The 25,047-nt window shown below is 45.4% G+C and overlaps 1 protein-coding gene across 2 annotated transcripts in view; it reads left to right on the plus strand.

The window, feature by feature from the left end:
- ERBB4 (erb-b2 receptor tyrosine kinase 4) overlaps positions 1-25,047 on the plus strand; it is a 590,564-nt gene that overhangs the window by 209,068 nt on the left and 356,449 nt on the right. For both annotated transcript variants that reach the window (XM_077181048.1, XM_077181049.1), the window contains exon 2: positions 18,897-19,048. In XM_077181048.1, coding sequence (XP_077037163.1) covers positions 18,897-19,048 — 152 coding nt within the window. The remainder of the gene's footprint in view (positions 1-18,896; positions 19,049-25,047) is intronic.

A 25,047-nucleotide genomic window follows, 5' to 3' on the forward strand; every position in this document is an offset into this window, starting at 1 on the left:
TTGTTCTTACTGATTGCCAGGCAACTGATTTAAAAACTTCAAAAGCAGGGATGAAAATGCTCTTATTTCAGACTTAGTGATGCTTTATACCTTCCTGACTTTAAACCATTTTTCTTCCTTATCATGTGTTCCTCCACTGGCTTTTATTTTCCTCCTTGTTTTGGCACATCCCATATTTTTGATTATCTGGTATTGAGAATCCCAGATATCTCTGAACTCTTCCCAGGTGATGGTTTGGGATCTGTGAGTCTCCCCTTTGCAGGAGCTTTCTCTCTTTAGTGTTTTTTTGAGACTGAAGGCAAAATGGACAGATATTGTTACACCCAGAATATCCTAAAATGGAAAAAACTTGCTGCCAAGGTTACTTTCTCCCTAAGTTACAGATTCCTTTATAATCAAATGATCTAGCAATAGCTGGGGAAACAAAAGAGATAGCTCTGGGAAAGAAAGAGAAGATGCCTGAGTTTTCAGTTAAGCTTCTTTTTAATGAAATGCAATGACCTGCAAAAGTGGAAATCCCTCTTCCTGTTTGCTTTTACACCAGAGCAGAGGCTTAAGGTGTGTTGTGTGCTCCAGGTCTGCTCTTTGCAAGGTGATTTATTTGTGTCGAGTTTGCTGCGTGTCTGTAACATCAGGAGCCTGGTTGGGTAAATTAGAACTGAATGACAAGTTTTCTTTGTCTGGATAAATTCACCAAATCAAATGAACCTGAATTTTTGCTGGGTAGTGGTGCTTGATATTGCTTTATATTATTTCTTACTTTGTGTATATATCTTGCTATATATGTAAGACTTTATAAGAGTTGTAGCAATTTCTCCCAGCTGAGAAAAAGAGATTTCCCTAAGTTCATACATTTACTTTTTTTTCCCCAACTCCAACTGAACTTTTACAAATAATGGCATTACCTCCAGATCTAGAAATAGGTTTTTGTCTGCTATTCTTTGAGCTGTCACTTGCAGAGGTTTTATTTCAGGCTGATGAAAAAGTACACATGCTTTCCTCCTGCACACGTGCTTTACATCTCTCGCATTGCCTCTCAAATCAAACACTGAAATGCATTTGGAGAATTTCACAGTGGAAATGCAAACCACAACTTTTGTTGTCAGTTTAATTCCGAGGTTAAAATAGGCATTTAATTAATTTCTTCCCTGAAGTTGGGCTTTGAAATGGTGCCCAAACAAAATGATTCATTTTATCTACTCGGATTTTTTCAGCAACAATGAAATGTGTCGGGGACCTCCTCTGCTAATTTGTCTTTTTATGGTGGAGAATTCCATTGATTTTTGCAATTATAAGGTTGGAAAAATGTGTCCAGAGTTTGCACACAATGCAGCAACAGCCTGTGGGAGTGGGGAGAGGGAAGGAGATGATATTGCACAAAATTTCTTTCAGTCGCAGTTCACTCCTCTCACCTGAATCCTCAACACTTGCACAGGGGCTTCTGGAATTTGCTGAATCTCAGCCCTTGCTCCTGCAATTAGCCCAGGGCTGTTGGAATTCCCTCCCAAGGGAAGGGGCTGCAGGGAGGGTGCTCCCAAGCTCCCAAGGGCTGGGGTCTCTTGGCTCAGCTGCTGCTCTTTGCAGGTTTCTGCTTTTGGCTCCCAAAAGGACACGGGTGTGAGCAAGAGGATGTTGGTGAAGGGATGAACCTGCTGCTGAGGCACTTGTGGGAGAGAGGGGAAAAAGGAAAGGTGATAAGGGAGAAGGACAGATAAGGAAAGAGAAGCATTGCCAAGGAAAACCTTGAGGGCAGGGAGGAGGCTGCTTCCCTGGTGAATGCCCCTCTCCCTCGGGTGCTGTGCTCAGTGAACTCGGGGTGTTAAGTGAATGTATAACCAGGTAATCCAGGCCCATCAGCAGAAATTATTTACTGAACTGTCAGTAATAAGGAAAGAAACCCTTGCAAGGTCTTTGGCTCCTCTGTGAATAATTCCCACTTCTGTTTTGCCATCACTTTTGGTGGTGTTCTCCACCAGGTGGTACAGCAGGCACAACAGAAAGGAAATCAAAAAGACAGGATGATCCTCAAGGGAGTGTGTACAACCTTGATGCTTTAATGAAGCAAAAGTAATCTGTCTTTAAGAGAAAGATTTTATTTATTCGATTATACTGGACTGAAATGTGTTAATATCTAATAACCTGTGTGCTGGGAATAGCTGGTGAAGGAGTTGCAGCCCCAGTCTTTTTTCAAATATGATTTCAGGGGTAGTTCTGAGGCTCAGGTTCAAGGAGAAGTAGCATGAGATGAGAAAGAATTTGATCAGTGTTCTTAAAGATCGGTGAGAAGCCAGCTTTTAAATTTAAATATGAAGTTAGTGCCTTATAGTAAATGGCACAAGAAAAATCCCAGTTACTCTGCAAATCAGGAAGATTTTCCTCTGGAAAAGCCCCTGTTTGTGCTCAGGCAGGCTCATTGGTGGCACAGTGCTTTGTTGGAAGCAAGTTTCATGGACACGAGAGTGAGGTTGGTGCAGTGGCCACAATTCTGGCTCTCAGCCTTTGTTTTCTGCCAAATATTCCTGGTACACTCAAGACTGAGATGTGCAAGTGCTGTAGTAATCAGAGATGTAGTTTTGGTGTTTTGATAAAAAAAAGAGAGATGTGAGTTGCAAACTGTGGGGTCCTCCATCTTCCTCTACAGCCACACTATAGGTTACCTTTCCTAAAAGCATTCCTTGATTCTCCTGATGGCCCAGAATTAGTGGGGGCACTTTAGGATCCAGGAAAAAGGAAGGGATGTAACTGGAAGAACATGCCAGGTGTGGTTTCAGATTGCATAAATTCTGTTTCTGCCATGATGCATTTGGCTTTTGTTATGTGCAAATCCATGTGCTGACAACACCAGGGGAAGAACTTGTGGAAAGAAGCATCGATCTGACAGCAGGGGAGTGTGCACTGGCATCCCAGGTGGTCAGCTCTGTTAGTAAACAGGATGCAAAGAAGATAGAAAAGAAAGTAATTTTGGCACCATCATTTCTACTTCTCCCATTACAAAGAAATTAGGAACAAGATGTGTTTTGAAATAAAAAGCAGCCAGTTGTATAATACTGCTACGAAGTACCTGAAGGAAGGATCGTGACAGAATCAAACTGCCAGAAAGAAAAGCAGTTGTGGCTGTGGAAAAATAATTTTGGTGCTTTTCCAACTCAAATACAGGTATGTGGAGGAACATCACAGCATGACAATGAAGTGATACTTGTCATTTGTGTGACAGAGACAAATTAGAATCCAGCCATCTCAGGGTGGGAACGATTTTCTTGAAAATTAATGACTTGATTAGAAGGAGAAATGAAGCTTCTTCAAGGGGACATGCAAATAAAGGAGGAATCACTAAAACTGTCACCTGGTGTAAAGCGAACATTACACAAAGAAAGATTGGTGGGATAGTCTACAAAGACAAATTTGATGTGATATTAATCACACAGCACCAGTGGGCACAGGGAGGAGAGGGAGAGGAAGGATTCAGCAGGTGCATGACTGCTGAGAGGTGTTTCCTGCTGAAGCAGGGGAGGAGTATCCCATTCATCCCATTCCCCAGCTGGGTACATCCCCTGCACCCCCAGACTGGGGTACCACACTCAGGTGAGTTTTCCAGGCCCTGTATTGTTCTGGGTGGTGCTGCCACTATCTCCAAGGCCAGTGAAAGAGGTTTGCCTCCTTCCACCTGGACACAAAGGTCACAGAGAACCATTAATTGCACTAAGTGCTTATTGTTCCCCAGGGGCAAATCTGCAGAGCTTGGTGGGTATTTCTGTACTGGGAATTTCTGCCACCTTTCAGGAGGAGTTGGTGCCTTGTGAAAGCTGACCTAGAGCAGAGGCTGGGCAGAGTTAAAGACTAAAGTAGGGATTTATTAAAAGGCCTCAATGGATCCACCTTGGGCAGCACAAGATCCCAGCCAGGGCTGCACCCAAAATGGTCACAAAATGGATGAGCCATCACAGGGTCTCTCACTTTTATAAGTTTTGGTTCATTTTACATATTGGAGTTAATTGTCCAATTATAGCTTTAGCTTATGAAGTCCCATCCTCCTTGTTTTTCTCTCTTCAGTTCACCTTGTTTATACTTTTTGGGCCTGGAACCTTATAACAATTGTCCTTGGACAAGCTGGAAAAGGATTTATTGTTTACCTACCCTGTGAAGAGAACTTGCTAACACTTAATATGAAGCTCAGAGTTACACACTAAAGCAGCACAGAATCTGAGAAATATAAAAGCTCAAACTTTGGGCATCAGAGTGGGGCCATGAAGAACCAAATCTACGGGGGCAATTTGTTTGGAGTTCAAACCCAACCTTACCTTCCTGGGGAAGGAACCTGAGTGAGGACAACCTAGGCAGCTAAACCAAAAGTGGTGCTTTTCTTAAGCCCAGGAATATTACCTGCATTAATGACTACAGATAAGTAATATATTCACAGAAGGCTGTGGTTTGAGCTTGAGGTGTTTTCTTAGGTTTTCACTGAGTCCAAGTGACCTGTAAGATGTGTATTTTCCCATTCTCTCCTTTCTGTGGCTGTGAAGAGTTACAGGCCTTTCAGCCTGATGTGGGTAACACAGTAGGACCCAAAGCTCTTCATCAAACACTGTTTTCTCTTGTGCAGCACTACCAATGCAAAAGAGACTGATACCAACCAGTTCTCTTAATTACATCAGATTTATCAAATGCAAGTTGGATGGAAATTTGTCATGGTCAAGTGAGGGAGTCTTACAGAGACCTAGGAGAAAAAGAAAGTCTAGTCCCATGCTCTAGCTGCAGCTGACAGAAGCAGGTATGAAGATGAGCTGGCAAGCTCATGATGGGGTGATTTCCATTTCCTTGGCTGCTGAACATTAGCACCAGTGGCACTGAGGCAGCCGTGCACTCTTTGGGTGGTGATGCCAGGGACAAGCAGGGTGGATTTCTGCTGCTGGGAGAAGCAGATTTTTGGCCCATGTATCTGCAGGCTCTGCCAGAAGCCCTGGAAGAGTTTTCATACTTTCAGACATATTTTTACAACAATATGGCTTAGATTTTGTAAATGATAAGGAAGGCGTACATTACCGAGCATATGATTTTCCTCTGGGAGCTAGGGCTCAGCTCAGGCAGGATTTGTGGCAAGTCTTAGGGGCAGGAGCCACTTGTTTTCATTCCCAGTGTTTGCCCACATGTTCTTGGTCTGCCTACTTTAGAAAATGCCTGTTTTACTGTTGGTAAGTAGTGTGAAACACTTGATTTTCTAGCTGCATTGCACCTGTATCAGAACAATTCCCAAACTTACTCCCTCCAGGCCAGGCATTACCACCTGGAATTCCCTCTGCCTGCAACATGGCTGTGATACGTTCTTTTCTTTTTGCCAGAAAATAAGTGTGCTTTGCTGGTCCATACAGGACATTTGTTTTTCCTGAGATCAGGGTGATGGCTTCCTGCAAAGCCACAAGAAACCTTGTGAAAATTAACATCGGCACGTGGGTGCAGTTTTCACGCTGGTTGTCATGGGCTTGCACAAATGCCCTCATGTGTTCACATTTAACATGCTGGGTGCACATTTCTGTGCTTTTTCATGCTCTCAAAACATGATCCTGTACAGTCACTTCATGCTTTGTTTGCTTGTTTTAAAGTAAGATGACACCAGCCTGGGAAAGGCTGTAATAGCAGGGCAATGAACTCTCCAGCTACAAATTTCTCTTGATTTGCAACAGAAAGTTTTGAAGCCTCCACCTTTTTGCTGCTGTTTGAAAGCAGTCACTTGGACTGTCTTCTTATTACCCATGTATATTTAAACATAAATTGCATCTGACTGCAGTGACACTAATGGAGGTGGAGGCACTGAGATGCAGCCCCCCTTGCGGGGAGCGTGGCCAATAAACCCGCCGTGACTGGCAGCTGTTTCGACCACTTTAGACAACAGCAATTTCAGAAAGTGTCCTTCCCCTTCTCCTTGACAAGGAGGGGACAGCCAGGCCCCCTCTGAGGCATCCACGACCAGGTGGCCTCAGGGAGCACCCAGCTTTCCCAGGGTGTTACCTGTTGTCTTTTGTAATCGGGGATTTCAACCCCACCCTTTGCTAAAATATAAAAGGATTTTGTATTATCTCAGTGGTTTTGTAACATCCCAGCCATGTGCACCTGAGGTATTTGACCAAATATTATTAAAACTCTGCAAGGGCTGATAATCCTGGAAGTAGCGCGACGCCTTCCTGTGACATTGAAATAATTCAGTAATTTTACAGTACATTGGAATTTTGGCATTGTTCAGCCGCTCAGCTCCCATTAACTTCGCCTGGAATTTCTTATGTCCGTGCACACAAGCAAAAGTGTCAAGTTTCTCCTTCATGCTCCAAAACGCCATCTGAATCACAATTGTGCTGCAGCTAATTGTTATTAATTAAGCTGTTCCTAGCAGTCCAAGCTGGATTGTGCTTTTCTCTGCGTGTAATGAAAAGCGAAGGCGTTTAGTAAGCACGGCATTTGGGGAGGGTGGGAAGAACAAGACAGCCCTGCTCCTGGGAATATCTCTCTGAGATGCTTTTGGGGAGGGTCTGGGTGTTTTTAAGGATGGGGCCACCAGCTCAGACTCCATCCCACGAGCTCTGCTGCCCTTGGCTGTGTTTCCAGTCATGGGCAGGCAGCTCCAAGGGCGTTCTGCAGCGGGTGAGTTTGCACGGAGCCGCTCCGGCCGCACGTGCTCCCGCATCACTTAAGCACCACAAGGCCTTGGCCAAGAGCCCCCGGCACAAGGTTTGCCCAGGAATCACATGGCAGGTGCCCTGTGCCCCTCCTGCCACCTCCCTCTGCTCTCCCAGCTTCAGCTGAACGGGATTGTGGAGCGGAGGGAGTGAGAGGAAGGGATTAATGAAGTGGAGACCCCGGGAGCAGCCTCCTCGCAGAGGGAAAATTGGGAAAATTGCTTCCTGGTTTTTTTCTCAGGAGCAGTGAGGCACCTGGCATTCATCTGCCTTCTTTTGTGTTTGCTTGTGAAAATAAAGTCAAGTGAAGAGGACGTTGGGCAGAAATGTCATCTTCATGTGAGAGGTGGTAATGGGAAGCTGCTTCTGCTCTGTGCCATCCAAAAAAAGCAACCTGCCCTCTGTTATGTCTTTTATCCCCCTTGCCTTGTCCTTTTGTCCTTTTATCCTTGCCTGTTGTCCTTTTGTCCCCCTTGCCTTGCATTAAGAACCAGAAAACAGATGATTTTGGCAATGGCTGCAGGCTGTTATTCTAACAGTGAGATAATGGTTACCCTGTGCAGGATGAGAGGTCAGGAATAGTCTTGGGACTTCTCCAAGTCCAAAAGGATGGGGAATGGCTTTGTGTGCAGACCTTAGAAAGAAACCCAAGGGCACAGTCTGGTGGTTGCTCCAGATTCCTCACTTGAAGCCTTGCTGGAGCGAGCAGGGTGGAAAGGGAGAATCCCTGGAGAATCATCATGGCTGGGTGGGAATCTCCTGCACCACGCTTAGTGTTGGAAAATCCTGCAGATTTTCTCCTGCCATTCCCTCCACATGCCACTGAACTGAAGCTTTAATCTGCCCATGCATCCTCCTGGTGCTGCCACCACTTTTCTGGGGTCAGAGTTTTATATGGCATTGCATTTCTTTCATCCCTACAAATTCCCTGGCATTTTGCTGGGACACATCTGTTCTTCTGCTGGTGGTGTGTGCAGAAAAAATGACCAAATCTCAGCTAGCAGCCTGGGATGGAACCTGGAAGTCAGTGAAAGGCTTTATGGCTGTTTGCAGGGTAAAACCCCTCACCCTGCACTTACAACTTCCTCCCAGGGCTGCTGTTTGTGGCTCCTGTGATAAACTAGTCCTGCTGTTGCTGAGTGGAGGATTCTAAACTAATGGTGCTTCTGCTCCCGGGATTTACCATTTGGAAGATGCTTTATTGCTGTCTTGTGACATTTCCCTGCACTTTTATGCTCATTTATATAACTGATTTCTTTGATTTATGGCAGGTTTTCTTCATGTGTAACAATGTCATAAATTGCACAGCCCTCTTTTAAGTGGTTATGAATGTGAGATATTCAGTAAACTATGGCATGGGGGAAAGGGTTGGATGTCTTTTGAAGAGGCTTTTGACCCCAATCCCAAATAAAATAACCTGTTCTCTCAAAAGAAATCAGAAGGAAGCATCAAAGTAAGTTAGTATAGTCTGTTTCTTGACTAGCCAGCTGGTTGTGGGGCTTTTTAGTGCAAAATGTAAGTTATTCATATAGATAAAAGGATGCATGAGGCCACAAACACACAGAGTGGTGATGTTTGTGGGGTGATCCCTGGAGCTTTGTTATCCAGGGTCTGCAGAGGCTTTCAGAGAAGCAGCAAATTAATGTTGTTCTTTCAATAAACCTTTCTCTTCCCTTTCTGTTTGTAAACCTACTATTTCAGATGTTGCTATTTTTTAAGACCCTCAAACAAGCTCATATTTCCAAGGAGTGTTCGTTCAGTGGCCATCAGGGATCCCAAGCCTATCAAAGGCACTGGTCAGGCCTGTGAAATAAAGACCTTGGGTTTTGATTGTGTTGGCATCTTGCTTTGTAGGGGAAGAGAAACAGCACATTTAAAAATTACTTTCTGAGTTCAGCTGTCAGAGAAGCTTTCTGTTGACCTTTACAAATTGATACCGTCACAATCAATGGACAGAAGTTTAAGGGCAGTCTCTGGGGTGGGGAGGCAGGAAGGAATGAACCCAAACATTTATAAAATATATATGGAGTGTGTTTTAAAAAGCCCAGCAGAAATAACAGCAAGTATTAACAGGGAGTGTAGTTGAACAAATTGTTTCATGAAGAATTTATAACACCTGGTTCTAAGTATGGTTAGTTAAAACTTAGCTGTTGAGATGATTTCTGAAAGTATATAAAACCAAAAATAAGAAATAAATGTGCCTTAGGTTGGTGCAGTGCAGCAATAGGTGGGTGAGGGAAGCAATTAGAAATGTTCAAGTTCCTTTGTGAGATTGAACCACAGGGAAACTGCATTTGAGGTGCAGCCTGGACTCCCCCATGCTCCCTCCGGCCTTGGGAGGCCAAAACCATTGCCAAAGGCTCAGGAGGAATTGTGTGAAGAGAGAGCAGCCAGTCTGTGATTTCAGCTGCTGCCTTGCCAGTTTTTAAAGAATCTGTGAGACACACTGAGAAGCTCCTGGAACTCAAGCACGCAGTCCTCCCCTCCCAGGTGTAAAACAGGCAGGGGCTTCAGTGCTGCAGGAGCTTGCCCTGAATATTCTGCTCATGTTCAGGGAGGTTATCAGCACACCAGGGATGGGCTGTGCAGAAGAGGCTGCCTCCACACTGGGGCTGCATGTTCTTATGCACAGCATATTGAGGAAAAAAAAGGGTTCTTGCCTAGACTTTATGTACTGAAAGTTTGTTTTTCCTGCCTGTAAAGTGCTGTCTGAAAGCACCTGTTTTAATAAAACATATGGGGTTTATTACTTAGTGCAACCATGGGCAATTAGGCAAATAGAACCTTTGGTGTAAGGAAGTCTTGTGTAAGAGAGCACATGAATTCTTTGACTTGATGACCACTGCATATACAGCCCCCACAGACTCCAGGACGTGGTCTCTTTTCCTAGCCTAGCATATTTTGGCTCTAGATGAGGTGTGGCATCCACCTGGGGGTCCAGAGAGCCTCAGCACAGCCCTGCCTTCCCCTCATCTGCAGTACTCCCAAGTCCAAGTAATTTCCATTTCAGCTGTCTTACGTGAGCTGGATTCTCCTGCCTGCTTGACAAGGTTATCGTGTTGCTTGAGAACCTGTTATTTTCATTAATGAAAAATAAACTGCATTCAGTCTCAATTTAATAGATGTGTGTGTATTGGCTCAAATAGGGTATTTCTGTCAGCACCTTCTCCTGCATTGCACAGTCACCTTGAAGCACTTGGGCGAAGCAGCTCTGAAGTGTTGGCTCTGTTCTTGCCTTTTAATGGGGACACCCAAACCCTGCCTTGGCTATTTCAGGTGTGAGATACTGCTTTTCTTTAACTCCCAGGTGTTTTTCCAGGGACTGTTTAAGTCCCCCTGCAGTTTTGCCTTGTTGGTTTGCCAGAAGTTGGGAAGGCTGTTCTTTTCTTTAGGCGTTGAAATTTCACAGTTCCTTGAATCATTTTATTAGGTGGTATTTGGGTTATGTGATAATTACTAATGTAATGCCAGGAAGATTTCTGTGGGTGATCTTGGGGAAATACCTTTTACATGTCACCAGTGGCTTGTGCTTAAGCTGTAATGAGGCGCCTCTTGCTGTGTGCTTTAGTGGTGACTAATTACCCGTGCTGCAGGAGAGACATAACAGCACCTGTCCCACCCACCCGCTCCGAGCTGCGGCTCTTACATAAATGATGCTTAAATACTACTAAGGGGGATCTGTCTGAGGGCTTTGGGAGCACCTTGCTGTTGTATTTTCAATCCAGTGCAGGCAGCCAGGGCTGCAATCCCGTTCCCATCGCGGAGGCGGAATGAGCGCGCTCCCCTGTGTTTGCACAATGGTAATTAAAAGGCATTGGAGTGAGTGCTTGTTGTGGTGTCTGGGGGCTCTCTGGGGAAGGCAGGAGCAGGGAGGGAGGCAGACAGACCTGTGGCTGTCAGGAGCTCTGTGGAGTGGCAGGAGCTGCCACTGGGGAACGCGCCACCACCGCAGCACCAGGGCAGTGCTCTGTGCTAGCTGGGCACCCCTGGAGACCCCTGCCAGGGGGAGAGAGCCCTTTGTGTCCCAGCAAAGCAGCCTCCTCTGGGAGCTGGGCAGTGATTTTGGTCCAGCCTCACAGCAGATCTTACTTACTTGGCAGCCTTTGCCAAATTGATTTTTGTTGAAGGCGCAAAGACCAGACCAAGTGCCCAGTTCTCCTGTGCTCCCCCTGCTTCCACCTGTGGATGTGCCCCCCTGGTGCTTGTGGGTGCATTCCCTCCCCTGCTTCCCTTGGCATTGAAAAAACAATCCAATTCCTTCTCACTGCTGGGAGCTGTAGAGATTTCCACCACTTTGCCCTGGTGGGGAGCCAGGACACAGCGTGACACAGGGATAGAGGGACACAGGCTGCCCCTGCTGCTGCACTGGAGCAGGACTTGGGAAGAGTGAGGGCTGGAAAGCAGGGAGAGCAATATTTGGGCACTCTTGGACCTTTAGCTTGGCACTTGGAAGAACACATGGCCTTGCATTATGGTCATTTATCTGCAGGCTTATTAGTCTTAGAAGGTATTGGTGATGGTCTGTGCTTTGGTGCTGTAGGTGGAATTTTGGTTTGTGGCATTAAGAGTTAATCAAACACTTAATTTTGGGTGCTGCACTCAAGCGCCTGACTAGTGCAGGAATTGTCAGTCTGTAATGTTCTTCTGCAGCAACAGGGAGGATGATTCCACTGTGTGATGGTTTAGAGCAGCAATGTTTGCATGGACTAACTCTCACTCTGGAGTTGATTTCCTTGGGGAGGAAACATAGGTCAGCTGGAAAAGGGATGCTGGTGGTATTTCTTTTGTACTGGCAGGCCCAGTAAGGAGCCCAAAATGGGAGCCTGGTAAAAGGAGAAGAAGCTGGAGAGCAGAGGAGACCAGTGTTGTATTTCAGAGCTACCTGAAAATGATTTTCTTGTCTCAAAATGCAGCTTTACCTGAGCTAAGGCAGGTGCTGGGAGCAGAGACCACTCAAATCTTCCTTAGCTAATGTATGCTAATTGCTTGTTTGGATTATGTACTTCATTGGGAAGAAGCTCCCAAATGCTGGAGATATTTTGATAAACTAAGTTATTTTTTGCATCTGCTATGAAAATCCCACAGTCTTCCTAAGCTACCCCGCTGCATAAGTGGCTGTAAAAAAAATATTTTAATTTTAAGTGTTTTCCTATCACAACATGAGTGCTGGTAGCTTGCCAGTTTGACCACTGGAGCCACAAGCAGCTCCTCAAAGCCATCCTGATGGGGTGGTGGGTCAGCAGCGCGCTGCCACGTGTCACCCCCGTGTCACCTCCATCCCTCGGCTTCCCCACCAGCTTGGAGGCTTATCTGCTGCCTCCTTGTCAGAGTGAGTGCTTCCAGATTCACAGCAAGACCTCAAGGAGAGACAGATGACAGAGCAGATGGTAGATGACTAATTTGGCAAAGTTAGATGAGTGGAAATGGTTTGCTTTAATTGCTTGTCAAGTCCAGTACCTACATTATAGTTAAGAAGTGACTATTTACCCTCAAACAGAACAAAATGTGGAAAGGAGGTGTGTGTGTGTGTGTGTGTTTGTTTGTGAAGAGTAGGGAGAAAAAGTGCAGAAGTACACAGAGAAAAAAATTTGGTACCAAGGCTTGAGGCAGAAGAACCATTGTTAAAACTTCTTGTTTTCATTTCTGCCTTTTCTCAGTGGTAGCTGTGGGATACAGGTCCTGCTTAACATTATTCCTATTTATTCCTTTCTGGTTGCTGTGCCATTATAGAGATGTGACATAACTAAAAGAGAAACAATGCTGGAAATAGTGGCATAAAACAAGCTGGTGATGATGGCTTGATATGGTCATACAAGTGAATATCCATGAAATGTTGCTGTATCAATCTGGTCAACATTTTGATGGTATTTTTTGGTTGGTATGAACAGGAAGGCACATCAGTAAAATATGCTGTGTACCATCCACCGAAGGGATTTGGAGAGTTTGGCACAAGGAGGAGGTTCCATCAGCTCAGAAAAGCATTATCACACATAGCTAATCCTTCTTGATGGAGCCACAATCTCTGTCAGCCTCTACTGTGCCCAGCTGTTTCTGTTCATAAAATTGGGAATGAGCTTCCATTTGTCGGTGGCGCATGATCAGCTTCTCTTGGAGGTGGGACCAGCCTGGTAACACATATCCTTGCAACTTTTCTGGATGTGCTGGAAGGCTTTCACAAAGCTGTCTGAAATGATATTTGAGATTTTAGTGACCAAATTTTGGGAAATGAATTATTTTGGTCCCTGGTACTATCCAACACAGGGCCCGCTGTGCGGAAGAAATGCTCTGGAGGATGTGTTGGTGCTGCCTGTCCTGTGTCACCTCATCCCAGTGACACCCTGACAGCTGGGCAGCAGCTGGGTGGCCATGCTGAGCTCCTCCTGTGGCCATGTGGCTGCCCAGGGCTTGGTGGCACTCTCAGGGGTTGATTGCATGCAACTGGATTCAAATGGGATGATGATTTTCTAGTGTAGAGCAGACCTTGCGGAAGGAAAACACTTGTGCCAGCTGAGCTTTTAATTAGGAGTACAGGGAAAATTATGCTCTCCTTCATTACAGTCTCCCACCTAGGGAAAGAAAGCCTCCAATTCTAAAGCACTCTCCCAAACCACTGGGAAAATGGCTTGTGACCTCCAGGAGTGTTTTGCCTTCTCAGGGGAAACATCTGCAAGACTCTAAGTGCAGGCAGCCCTGGCTTCATTAGGACGTGCCTAATTGCAAGAAAATGCAGGGCTTTTGCAGCTCATTCAAGGAGAACTGTAAAATAATAATGAAGGGATTAAAAGTGTGTTTCCCCTTCCTGTGTGCCTACGTGCCAGGGTGCCCAGGCTGTTGCTGAGAGCGTGGAGCAGAAAGAAGTGAATGGGGATTGCTGGTAATTAGCTGTTCCTTAAGGGGCTGGAGTATTCCCCCCCATCTGGGGGGTCTTAACAAATTGCCACGAGTGTTTGCAATTATTAATAAACAGTTCTGTTAGCTGCCTTTCAAGAAAGCCTGATAATGGTGCTGTCTGTAAAAACACAGCTAATTAAGTAAATAAGTGGGAAGTACAGGAGAAGAATGTGTTAGAAAGAGATGATGACTGTTGTTGGGCTCATCTTTTATGGGGTGAAGGAACCTGTGATTATCCTTTTTATAAAGACATCCCTCAAAGCAGTTAGTCCAAGAATTTAAGGCTCCCTTTGTGCTTTTGGCCCGCTTGACAAACTGATTGACAAAGGGAGGTTGTGCTGCCTCCAGGCAGAGGCTGGTGCAGGGCAAAGGCACTGCTCTCTTGCATCCTTGCCAAAGAGATAATAATAAATGTTTTATGATTCAGAGGAAAATCTATTCAGATGCTTGAGATAACTCCCTTGGAGTTAGAGAGGAGGATGCCTCATCACTGCTTCTTTGAGTGTGCTTTGGGAGAGCAGCGAGACACCAGGATTTCAGGTGGGGGTGACTGTGGTGGAGATAATGGATTCCACTCTTCTTTAGTACTCCAGATGTGGGCTGATCTGGAAGGGGGTTGAATAAGAAATGATCTCCTTCCAAAAGTTAATCTGGGAGGATTATAAAATCCATTAGTATTAGAAGGAGCAGAACGAGAGGGAGGCAAGTGTGATTTCTTAATTTAACGTATAGATTTATCATCAACAGAGCAGAGCAAAATAATGGGCTAAAAAGCAGAATCTAATGGGCATTTTTAAATGTCTCCATTATTTGCCACCCTTAAGTGAGCATTTGAATGATTTGGCTATTTTATGAAAAAATGTCAATGGAAAATTAATTTCCGAGTCATGTGCATGAATATTGATGGAAAGCATCATTTCAATACAGACGATTATTACTGTTGTAATTGGGGCCATTAGGAGCTGCAACCCTGTCACTTTAGGTAGCTGGTGATGAGTAAACAACTGACTGTGAAGTGTGAATGTGTGAGCAATGCCTGAAATCCACTTTTGTGATGACCAAGCAGTGCTCTGCTCCAGCACCCACCCAAAATCCCCCATGGCTGGGGTGCAGGTGAGAAGTGGCCGCTGGCTTGGTGCCATCACTGCTGGTTTGGGATTTCCCAGATGGAAGAGGCGTGTCCTGGAGCTTTGGGATAACCTTAGTGGGTGACTCTGCACATGAGCACTCTGTGAGGTTTGTTGTCAGTGTGGAAAGAGCAGGAATGGCTGAGCACCTTTAGGTGGAGAGATGGGATTGAGGTGTGTCAGGAAATCAGGTCAGACTTGGGCAAAATGTAGGGGAAATGTGATTTTCCTGGCTGTGCACTGGAGGGTTTCCCTCATGGAGATGCCTCCCCTGAGCAAGGCAGAGAGTACATGACCAGAGATGCTCAATAAGAAGAGCAGCTTCACACTGGAGGCACATCTAAAGCTGCTCCTCTTTGCCCTTAGACACAGAGGATGAATATTTTTTATTAACCAGCACAGGTTCTGCTGCAGGAACAGTTAAAACACACAATCTTGAGGGTTTTTTTTTTTTTTTTTTGCTGCTCATCCATTTCTGGGGTTCTGTAAGACTTCACATCTAACAATACACACCAAAGTGCTTCAAAGAGGGTTCATGAAATACAGATTATGGTGGTTTTGGACGGTGTGACAAGGAAATTTTGTTGTGCTTGTGTTTATGCCTGTTTACAGCTGGAACATCCCTGCAAATACATATTATTTTAGCACTTAATTTTAAAGAGCTGCTACAACACATAGATGCCTGTTGCTGTTCCAGGAGAAGAGCAGGAGGTGCATGGGATATGTTCCTGCTCTGTGTTGAGCTCAGGGACACAGGGATTGGGAATCTTGTGTGACTCCTGCTCAGCTCCCACTTCACACACAGTTACTTCAGTGCTTTTTAACTTGGCAAATCACACCCAGAACAATTATTTCTGCCCTGGAGAGGCTGGGAATTGCCTCACATGGCTCAAAATGGGGCATAAAACTTTCAAAGCAGGAGTTCACAGCCTGCTTTCTGGCTGGTGTCCCTCCCAGGTTTGGCTCCCTGGCATCAGTGGGCCAACAGGAGCACCTGTGTCATTGTCCCTGGCAGCAGCATCTCTCTCGTGACAAGAATGCCTCTTTTTACCCCTTTGGTGGTGATTTGCCTTGAAAAACCTGCTGAGAGCATCTCTTATCTCTCTGTTTTAAAGGATTCTCTGCAGAGGATGGGAGGTGCTGGCCCAGCCCTTCCTCCTGCAAGTGAAGGACCTAACCTGCTTTTCTTAAATGCCGGCAGAGTTTCCTCTTTTGTGTTTTGAATGTGATATAATTATTAGGTGCATCAAAAGCATGCATTGCAAAGCTGAGACAGAGAGATTAATGACTTGCTGTAATAATGGATTATTAATGATCCATGATTATACCCACATTTGCTTTGTGACTTCAGCTTGTTCGGGTCAGAGCTCTCTCCTGCTCTGAGTTCTGTTTCTGCATCAGCTTCCACTGCTGGTTGGGTACCAAAGGAAAAAAAAAAGTGAATTCTGCTCCTCTCAATTGATGTAGGATAATCACTTTTGGTGTGTGACTTGATTTGAGGCCATCTGTGACCAACTTCTTGTGGAAGGAAACTTCTCTTTTTAAGATAGATATTAAGTGCTTAGAATTATCATGAGATAAATTTAAAGCATGATTTATTCTAAATTAGCTTTAAAGGGTTTTTGTATTTTTTTTTAATCCAAAAGAATTGATTACTAGCCATACCAAAAACTGGGAGAAGTTACTGCAGTGGTTTGGCTGTACAAAATTAATCTCAGATATAACTCCTAGCCCTGCTTCACATCTGGGCTGGCTTCAGCCCTGCTGAATCCTCTTGCAAGAACAGGCTCCAGGTGTTCCTGCCTCCTCACAGCAAACAAATGGCTGCATTAGCTTTCAGGAAACGTTTAATGGGTGTGCAACATGGAATATCAGTGTTGCAGTGTATGGCTTTATTAGCTGAGCTGCAAGAATTGTTGTCTGAGCTGTGTTGGTCCTTAGCACGGATTGCAGAATGGAAGGGAAGGTATTTATTAGTCCTTGGGAGCCTTGAGACAGAATAATACTTACCTGGCTGGAAATATGATCAGTCCTGTAATGGATACTGCTGTATTTAAGGAAGGAACACACAAACCCATTTTGGAACTGCTAAGCAAGAATTTTTAGGTGCCCTGGCAGGCACAGGGATGTGTCTCCCTGAAGACTTGGCACACAAGGGCAAGTCATGAGGGTTTTCTGAATAAAACTGTAGGACAGGACTTTCTATTTCAAAAATAAAGATATGCCATCTCCCAGTTGCAGTGCTTAATCCTTCCAGTGTTCCCAGTCCACCAGAGCTAAGTGAGGTCCCAGTATGACCATGTCTTTCCATCTCCCAAAATAGCTGTTAAAAATGTTATGAATGAAATTGTGTTTTGGTATGATTTACTCTAAGTGATAAGGTTTTACAGAAAATCTAAAAATTGGAATGTTCATGCTTTTAAGTTAAGCCTCAAAATGAGGTGCTAACTTCTGTTTTAAAACCTGAGCAAATCAAGCAGTTCTGTTTTTCTTCAACACAGTATAATGAACATAGGTCAAATATTTCAAAATTTTAACTGTAGCAAGAACTTTGAAATTGTACTTTTACCAGCTCATAGAAAGAAATAATATTCCAGCATTTCCTGTGGTGGGTGTGCCTGTTTAGAGAAGCAGCCCTTGCAGTGCTTGTTCAGCTTTGCTCTGTGCTCTTTAGCCCCTGGAAACACAACCCACAAATGGTCTGATCAACCCTTCACCCTGTGAATGGTTTGTAATGAAACCAGCCCAGCTGGTCACAGGAACAGCCTTCTGCTGCCATTTTTGGGGCAGAGGGAGATTCCTTGGGAGAAAACCTTGAGCAGGTCATGGGCTTCTGGCTGCCTCCTGAAGCCCTTTGCCGAGAGGCTGCTGGAAGCTTAAGTTGACCCAGAACAAGAGCAAATAATTCTGCAGCAGAGAGAGCACAGGCTAGAATTGTTCCCTCTTCTAGTGAGAAAAAAAAAAAAAAAAAAGGGGAAGGGGTATAGTAAATAAAACAGTCAATAATTGTAGTACTCTGAAACCTAATTACTTTTGGTATTTATAAAAAGGACCTGCATCATTCAAAATAGTGTGTATTAGCCAATTTTACTGATTATGCCTGCAGTCATGGAGAGTTTTGTTTGTATTGATCTGATCCAGAAGTGGGATTGGCTCCAGAAATGCCATTCTTGTCAGGCTCCTGTTTTGCATAATATAATGGCCATTTCAAAAGTTTAGATATACCCTGATTAATTTGCTCACAGATAAGAGCAACCCACAAGCTGATTAAGAGGAAAAGAAAGTTCTTTGAAACAAACAAACCAAAACCAGCCCAGCCCCACACCTGACCATTTAAGCAGCATCCCTGTCCCAGCAGGCTGAGCAGTGTGTGAAAAGGTGATCATGTAAAATGCTGCTTCTGGATTTATTTCTCTCTCTTTTTTTTTTTTTTTTTTTTTGTCATTGCATGATGGCAGCAGGCTGATACCCTGAGCTGAGCTGGGATTCTGTGCTGGATTTTAACTGGGCTTCAAAATGTAGAACAGAGCAGTGTAATATTAAAGTGTGTCCTTTGGAAACTGTACTAAGATGGTGTTTCCTGACATTTCTTTGCTGTGCATTCAGCCTGGGGACTTGTGGAGAGACAATGTGTTTTTTACTGTTGTTTTTCTTCTATTTGATTGCTTAAAGCTGGGAAGAGGTGGGGTCTTAAGGACAGTGATAGGGCAAACAATGTTGGGTGTAGGTCTTCTGCCCGGGTTGCTCTTGGCTTGTCCAAACTTCTAATCAGAATAGTGAAAATGCTGAATTATCCAGGTCAGCTTGGATACCCAAGTCTCTCCAGCCTTGTGTCCTTCAGCCCATGATGGGACTGGCTCTGCCCAGTGTCTGATTCTGTCACTGGTGGAACTCGTGAGGCTTTGCTGAGACCTGAGTTTGACCCTTTGGCTGCTGGGGTCAACCTGCTTGGCCTTTTTCCTGCATTTCTGCCTTTTTTCAGCCTTTCTGCATTTGGTGGTAAACACCAGCACTTGAGCCCATTTGGTGAGAGGTGTTTAAATTGCAGAGATGATCACAGGCTGTATTTCCACGTTCCTATCTCCACTGCTGATATTCAAGTGAATCATTACAGATTTTTGTTGCAACTCCCTGTATCAGTTTATACAGACTTTATTGTGCTCCAGTGCCCCTGTTCCATAGTCCTGATGGATTGTGCTGTGTTTCTTTGCAGTGTGTGCTGGCACTGAGAACAAGCTGAGCTCCCTGTCTGACCTGGAGCAGCAGTACCGGGCCCTGCGCAAGTACTATGAGAACTGTGAGGTGGTGATGGGCAACCTGGAGATCACCAGCATCGAGCACAACAGGGACCTCTCCTTCCTGAGGGTAAGCAGCCTGCTCTTCTCCTCCCCTCCTTCTTCCTCCCTCCTTCCCTCTGCTTCTTTTTTGGGGGAGCAGCCATAGGTGCTGGGCTGGAAAAGACCAGCCAGCTCCTGTGCTGTGATGGAAGAGGATGATAAAATGCCAGGGAAGTGCAGAGAACAAGAGCAATGTCATTGCTGTGACAGGTGCTCTGAGTGTGAGTCATTTAGATTTATCCAGGATGTGGGGGAGAAAGCTGTGCCACTGGAAGGTGACACCTCGCAGGTCTCTCACTCTGTGTTGCCCCAGGGCGGGTTAGGTGGGGTTTGGGAAGGTCAGAGAATCATGCAGATAAGCACTGGAGGACTGGGGAAGCTAATCCTACTAAAATGCTAGATATGGACTGATTTATAGACTAAGCAAGGCAAGAAGTCTGGGAAATGTTTGTGGAGCATTTAAGAGAAAGAAAAAAGTGATTGCTGAATGAACATGAAGACTAGAGCTATAAGCCTAAAATCTCTAGAATCCAGGGGAAGTCTGTGATAGATGAAGGCTGTAGTGCTTTTGGGGAACCTTGGTTGTGCAGTCCCTCAGCCCTCTTTGTATCAAATTTTGGAATTTTGAAAGAACATTTCAGTATGGTTTGCAGATACCCTGTTGCCCAGCTGACAACCACAAGAGGGAAAGGTGAATATTGAGTTAAAAAAACTTAAGCCCATCGTTATTTGGCATTTCACATTCTTTGTGTTTAAAGAAATATCCCACTAAAGGAGTGATCCAGGTGGGCATCTGAGGATGCTGCAGGTGATGTGGCTGTAATATGGAAGGTAGGTCTGAGGGCCAGGGTAGAAAAAGCAGCCTGTGCCAGTGTGGTTGCAGTCTGTGCTGTGATTGTACTCCCCATGACACAGATAAGAGTTTACACTGCTCATATTGCTCTCCTGTACCTCTTAAAAACGCTGCTGTCATGCTGCAGGATGTGTGTCTGTGTGTCAGTGGCACGTTCACGTGGCAGGAGTGCTGGAGTTTAAATCTGGCAGCAGGAAGAGGCAGTGGGAGGCAGCCCCAGCTGGTTGGGTTACACTCACTCATTCCCTGTGCTGGGTCCTGGGTGAGCTGAGTGCTCAATTCCAGTCTGTGAAACTGTGAAACTGAAAACTTTGCAGCACAGTTCCTAGCAAAGGCACAGCCAGGCAGTGTGTTTAGCTCTGCTTCATGTTGAATTTTTTTGGGGTTTCACAGCCTTGCCACTCCATCCATGGGTGTATATTTACTCAACATGTACACCAGGCTGCTGAAAGATCTGTGAGCAAAACTCAGCTACCAGACACGTCTGGAGTAGAGTTTGGGGTGCTAATTGCACCCAGACTAACAGGTTGCCTGTTAATTTGAGTGCCAAATGCCTCGGAAGTGGATGCTGCCCGTACATTTCACAGTTGTGACAGGTGGGGAAAGCACATATGCCTTTGAATAGAAATAGATACAGCCTTGGTGCAGCTGGAGCAGCGTTGGACAGGTGGCAGATCCTCCTCTGTGAGGGCAGGATCCTTGCTCTGACTGGGGCATCTCTGCAGTGTCAGATGCCTGCTGGTTCAAATTCATGGCAGGCAGTCCTTCCGCTTCAGCTTTCCTTCCTCCTGCTGGGAGGTGGGGAAAGCAAATTACTTGGAAATTAGGAATTAGTGTTCCTCACAGAGGGCTGCCATAAGCAGTGAGAAACATTGGTGGAAAGAAGGCAGTCAAATCATCAAATGAGATCAAGAAGGAAAGGCCCTGTTCAGTAAATGAAGGTGGTTTGGTCACCTGTGCTTTTTGGGTGACAGCTACTATTGCTTTTTTATTAGTTTTATTACTTCTTTTACCTGCATCTGCTCCCTCACAGATGTCTCAGCAAAAAAGCAGAACTTGAAGCAAAACTCAGCAAAGTGGAAGGCCTAGTTAGTATGATAAATTGTAGTCATTAAAGAAGAAAACCAAACAGAAGAGAACATGTTCTCGGCGAGGCAAATAAATAAATAAATGTTGGCACATTTACGCCGATAATTCGACATTCATTAGTCAGGCAGTATTACTCCTTTTATCATATTAAAAATGGTTTTAATGGCCAAATGAAGGTGGCAGATGGGACATAACTAAGAGAAAGGCTGTTTGTCTCTCTCAGACTTAAATGCAGTGAACTCTCCGTGCAACATCACACTCCTTCAGCCTTCTCCAGTGTTTTAGTCTCTGTTGCAGGAATTGCCCTCTTCCTCCACCAAAAACACTTCAGGTAGATGCTGGGTTATCTGTGTCCCCAGCTGATGACAGCCATGGCTCTGTGTGCCCACCTGCCCTCTCTGCAGTGCTCAGCTTAGCTGGGCAACTTCTTGCTCCAGGGCAGAGGGAAGGCCTGGTAAGCTGTAGGCTTCATTGCTGCTTCATTTTTTCTTCATTTCCTCATTGACTTCACTGCCTAGCTCTGAAGAGAGTGGTTAGGGATGTAGGTGTAAAGTGAGTTTGATGCTTGGTGGACCTTTCTTCTTTCTCTTTAAGCGACTACTCCCTTGTAATTTTGAAAAGATTGCAGCTTATCTGGCTGATGAATGTGTGAAGCTGAGCTGGGAGCACAGCGCCAAAATTCAGCAGTGATGTGGTCACCTGTGTGGGTCAGTAAATGTGACAGGAAACAGAACATTGTGTGTCACCTGCAAAGCACTTGGTACCTCAGGTGGCTTTTAGACAGCTCTAGGAAAAATGTGTAAAGTTTGCACTGGCACATGCATGTGACTCTAAATAATTACCCAGATCTAAACTAGGTAGAAGAACTTGAGCTGTTCTGATAGTGGCATGGAGCAGAGAAATCCTGCAAGTCCCACCACTTTGGACCTGCCCAAGGCATGTTGATGTTCACAGAGGAAAAGACATGCTGAGCCTTTTCATCATGCAGTAATAAACAAATAGCATAAATGAATTGAAGTGAAAAAACCCCATAATTTTATTTACCCGGCAGAGGAACATTAACAGATCAGCTTCCCATCTCTCATATTTATTTAGACATTTATTCCCTAAGTAGATTTGCTTTATGTCTGTGAGTTAGCTCTCTGGATATCTGCTGATGAAGACTAAGAGGGGCTGTCTGTCACCTGAATGAAGTGCTCAGCCACTTCAGCTTCCAGCCCTGCACTTCATGAGGAGCTGGATTTCTGATTGCATGTGCCAGTTTTTCCTTTTCCTGCTGTTCTTATATGTGAGCAGGGCAGGAGGACATGTCATCTGTGTTACTTTAATATCTATTTTATTTTGGTTCCTGGTTGTGTTATAGTCTGGGTATTGCTTTCCTGTGAGAGCTGCAATATGAACTCGTGTTCTGCATGTGCTGCCTCCAGCTCTGTCCCTGCTGCTTGGTGCTTCCCTGTGCTGTGACCACAATGGAGTCATGGCAGAGGAAAGGAGAACTCAGTAGCAGGAAAAATTGTGTCTGTGCCTGAGTGCTGGGTAAGGACAGATATTCCTGACATCTGTCTGACAGCTGCCTTGCTTTGTCCTTCTTCTGAGGCTCATCCTACTCACAGGAAATGTTCAAGGGCTCATTCAGTTTTTGCAGTCTTAGCTGTGGCATGAAATGAGGCTGAAGTTAATCAGCCCACGGCTGCTGCAGTGCCACCTCCCTGTGGCAGCCAAGGCAGGCTCTGCACTGGCACAGAGTGTGATTGAACTGGGCAGGACAAATACTGGGGTGGGAAGCAGTCCCTGGGAGCTGCCTTGTCCCTGTGGTGTGTCCAGGCTGCCCAGGGAGTCAGGAATAACAGTGGGAAGGGTCAGGCTCCATCTCCCTCTGCTTCCCAAGCCACCAGCATGCTTCACCTCACTGCACAGCCAGGCTCTTGCACTGGGATCTGCTCCATGAAACCAGATAAGCTGCTGGAGCTGCTGCTTGTCTGGAGTCTGGTCTAGGAGAGAGCTGAGATTTACTTTCCTGCATTGGACTTGAGGAAAAAAAACCTTGAGAAAAGCTCAGGTTGTTCACTGGTTCATGTTGCAAACAACTGTTTGAAGAACAGAAGGGGGAACCTATTTTAGTTTTGCTTGGCAGAGCTGGCAGTTCCTATTGTGGGCTGTACTTATTTCTTAATAACATCTCCATATTCAATTTTCAAAATAAAATACACAATTAGTGTATCACATACCAATCTTCTGCAAGTGCTTCTGTTAAACACATTTGGTAAATGAGAGTTATCTTTGACTAATCCCCTGGCTTTTAGCAATTCACAATCAGTAAATTGTCTTCTCAAGCCCAGATTTTATTTAACCAATTCAGATTATTTATTTTTAAAGACATGATCAAAGTTCTGTGCTGTTCCCTGCCATAACTCCCCCAAGTGATTATGAAACTCTTTTTTAACCACCATCAGCAGTCTTCAAAAATTATCTACCACTGCTTTATGGCTTCTTTTTTTCATTCACCTCAGCAGTGCTTGTGTAGCACCTCCAGCCACAGTTGCAGGGCAGCTGTCTGGGTGGCTGTTTGATGGTGAATATTACATTTATTGCAGAGATGCAGGGCCCATCTCCTCTCTGTCAGCACTCATGGCCCCATGCTTGGTGAGAAGCCCTGCCAGCCCCACCTTAGCCCGTTCCTTACATCACATTTAGGCTCTGTGGCAGGTGGGATTTGGCCATTTGGAATTTATGTCCTTTGCTATTGGTTGTGTTTCATGTTTGGAGGAAGTCTTGGTGGAACAGATCCCTCTGCAGGGTGAGGACTGTCAGAGAGCCAGGGGAAGAGTTGGGTTGCCAATGCTGCCTGGCCCCATGGCATTAAACAGAACTGGAGGGGTTTATAAACCCTTTTTGGTCTTTTGCAGCAAATCAGGGCTAAGCAGAGCCTTTTGCAAGCTCTGGTGGCAGAGCTGAGAGGAGATGTTGGCACAGAGAGAGGCTACATCAGAACAGGCATGTTGGGGAGGTATATGGGGATAGAATATAAGAAAATAAAGATAGTGTAGAAAATAATCTTACCCCTAAGGGGTTGCAGCTGGGTTAATTATCAGAAATTAGGAGCAGGCCTGACTTTCCCAGGCCACAGCTGTAAGCAATGAGCAGAAGAGGGCTGTAGGAGAGTGGGGTGGCTGGGTGAGAGGGGAACTGGAGTCAGTGGCTGCTTGGTGAAGAAGAAAGAGTCAGTGCTCTGAGGAGCAGCTCAGGAGAAAACACCAAGGGGGTGTGAAACTTTAGTGATAAGGAGACAGCAGCATGGAACCCCTGTGATAAGATGACAACAGGGAGGGGTGTGCAGGGATGGAGGGCATTGCTGAGCAGAGCAGTGTGATGCTGTGGGGGGTTCCTGCACAGCCCTGCATCCCTGCTGCAGCAAAATGGTGTCTGACTGCCCAGCTGCCAGGCTTCAGTCATTCCCTGCTCAGCAGAAGGGGCTGTGCAGTTCTGTGCCTGTCAGGAGCTCCCACAAGGGCTCTGGGGTGGCTGTGGCTCTGTGCAGGGGGATTTTCCCCAGAAGGGCCAGGAGAGCACTGCAGTGTGGCCCTACCCCAGAATGGGGATTTCCAGGAGGGGTTTGCTGTGGCATTTGTCGTGCAGTGAGTTGCATCACTTGCCAGGGTGTGTTTTGTCCTTGGCTGGCAAGAGGCAAAGTGGCCTCCAGGTCATTGCAGACATGGACATTGAGCACATTTATTTATGTGTTCCTGATTGCCCTCCCAGGACCTTACCTGTTAGAAAACCAAACATGGACAACAGAGGTGTGATGGTCAGAGCTGTGCATGCCACACTGGTGACTTGAGAAAGCTGAGCTGGAGCAGAGGCTGGGCAGAGTTAAAGAATAAAGGAGGGATTTATTAAAAGGCCTCAATGGATCCACCTTGGGCAGCACAAGAGCCCAGCCAGGGCTGCACCCAAGGTGAATCCAAAATGGTCACAAAATGGACAACTGGTAACAGGGTCTGTCACTTTTATAAGTTTTGGCTCATTTGCATATTGGAGTTAATTGTCCAATTACAGCTTTAGGTAATGCAGTCCCATCCTCCTTG

The sequence above is a fragment of the Agelaius phoeniceus genome, chromosome 7, assembly GCF_051311805.1.
Source record: "Agelaius phoeniceus isolate bAgePho1 chromosome 7, bAgePho1.hap1, whole genome shotgun sequence".
NCBI lineage: Eukaryota > Metazoa > Chordata > Aves > Passeriformes > Icteridae > Agelaius > Agelaius phoeniceus.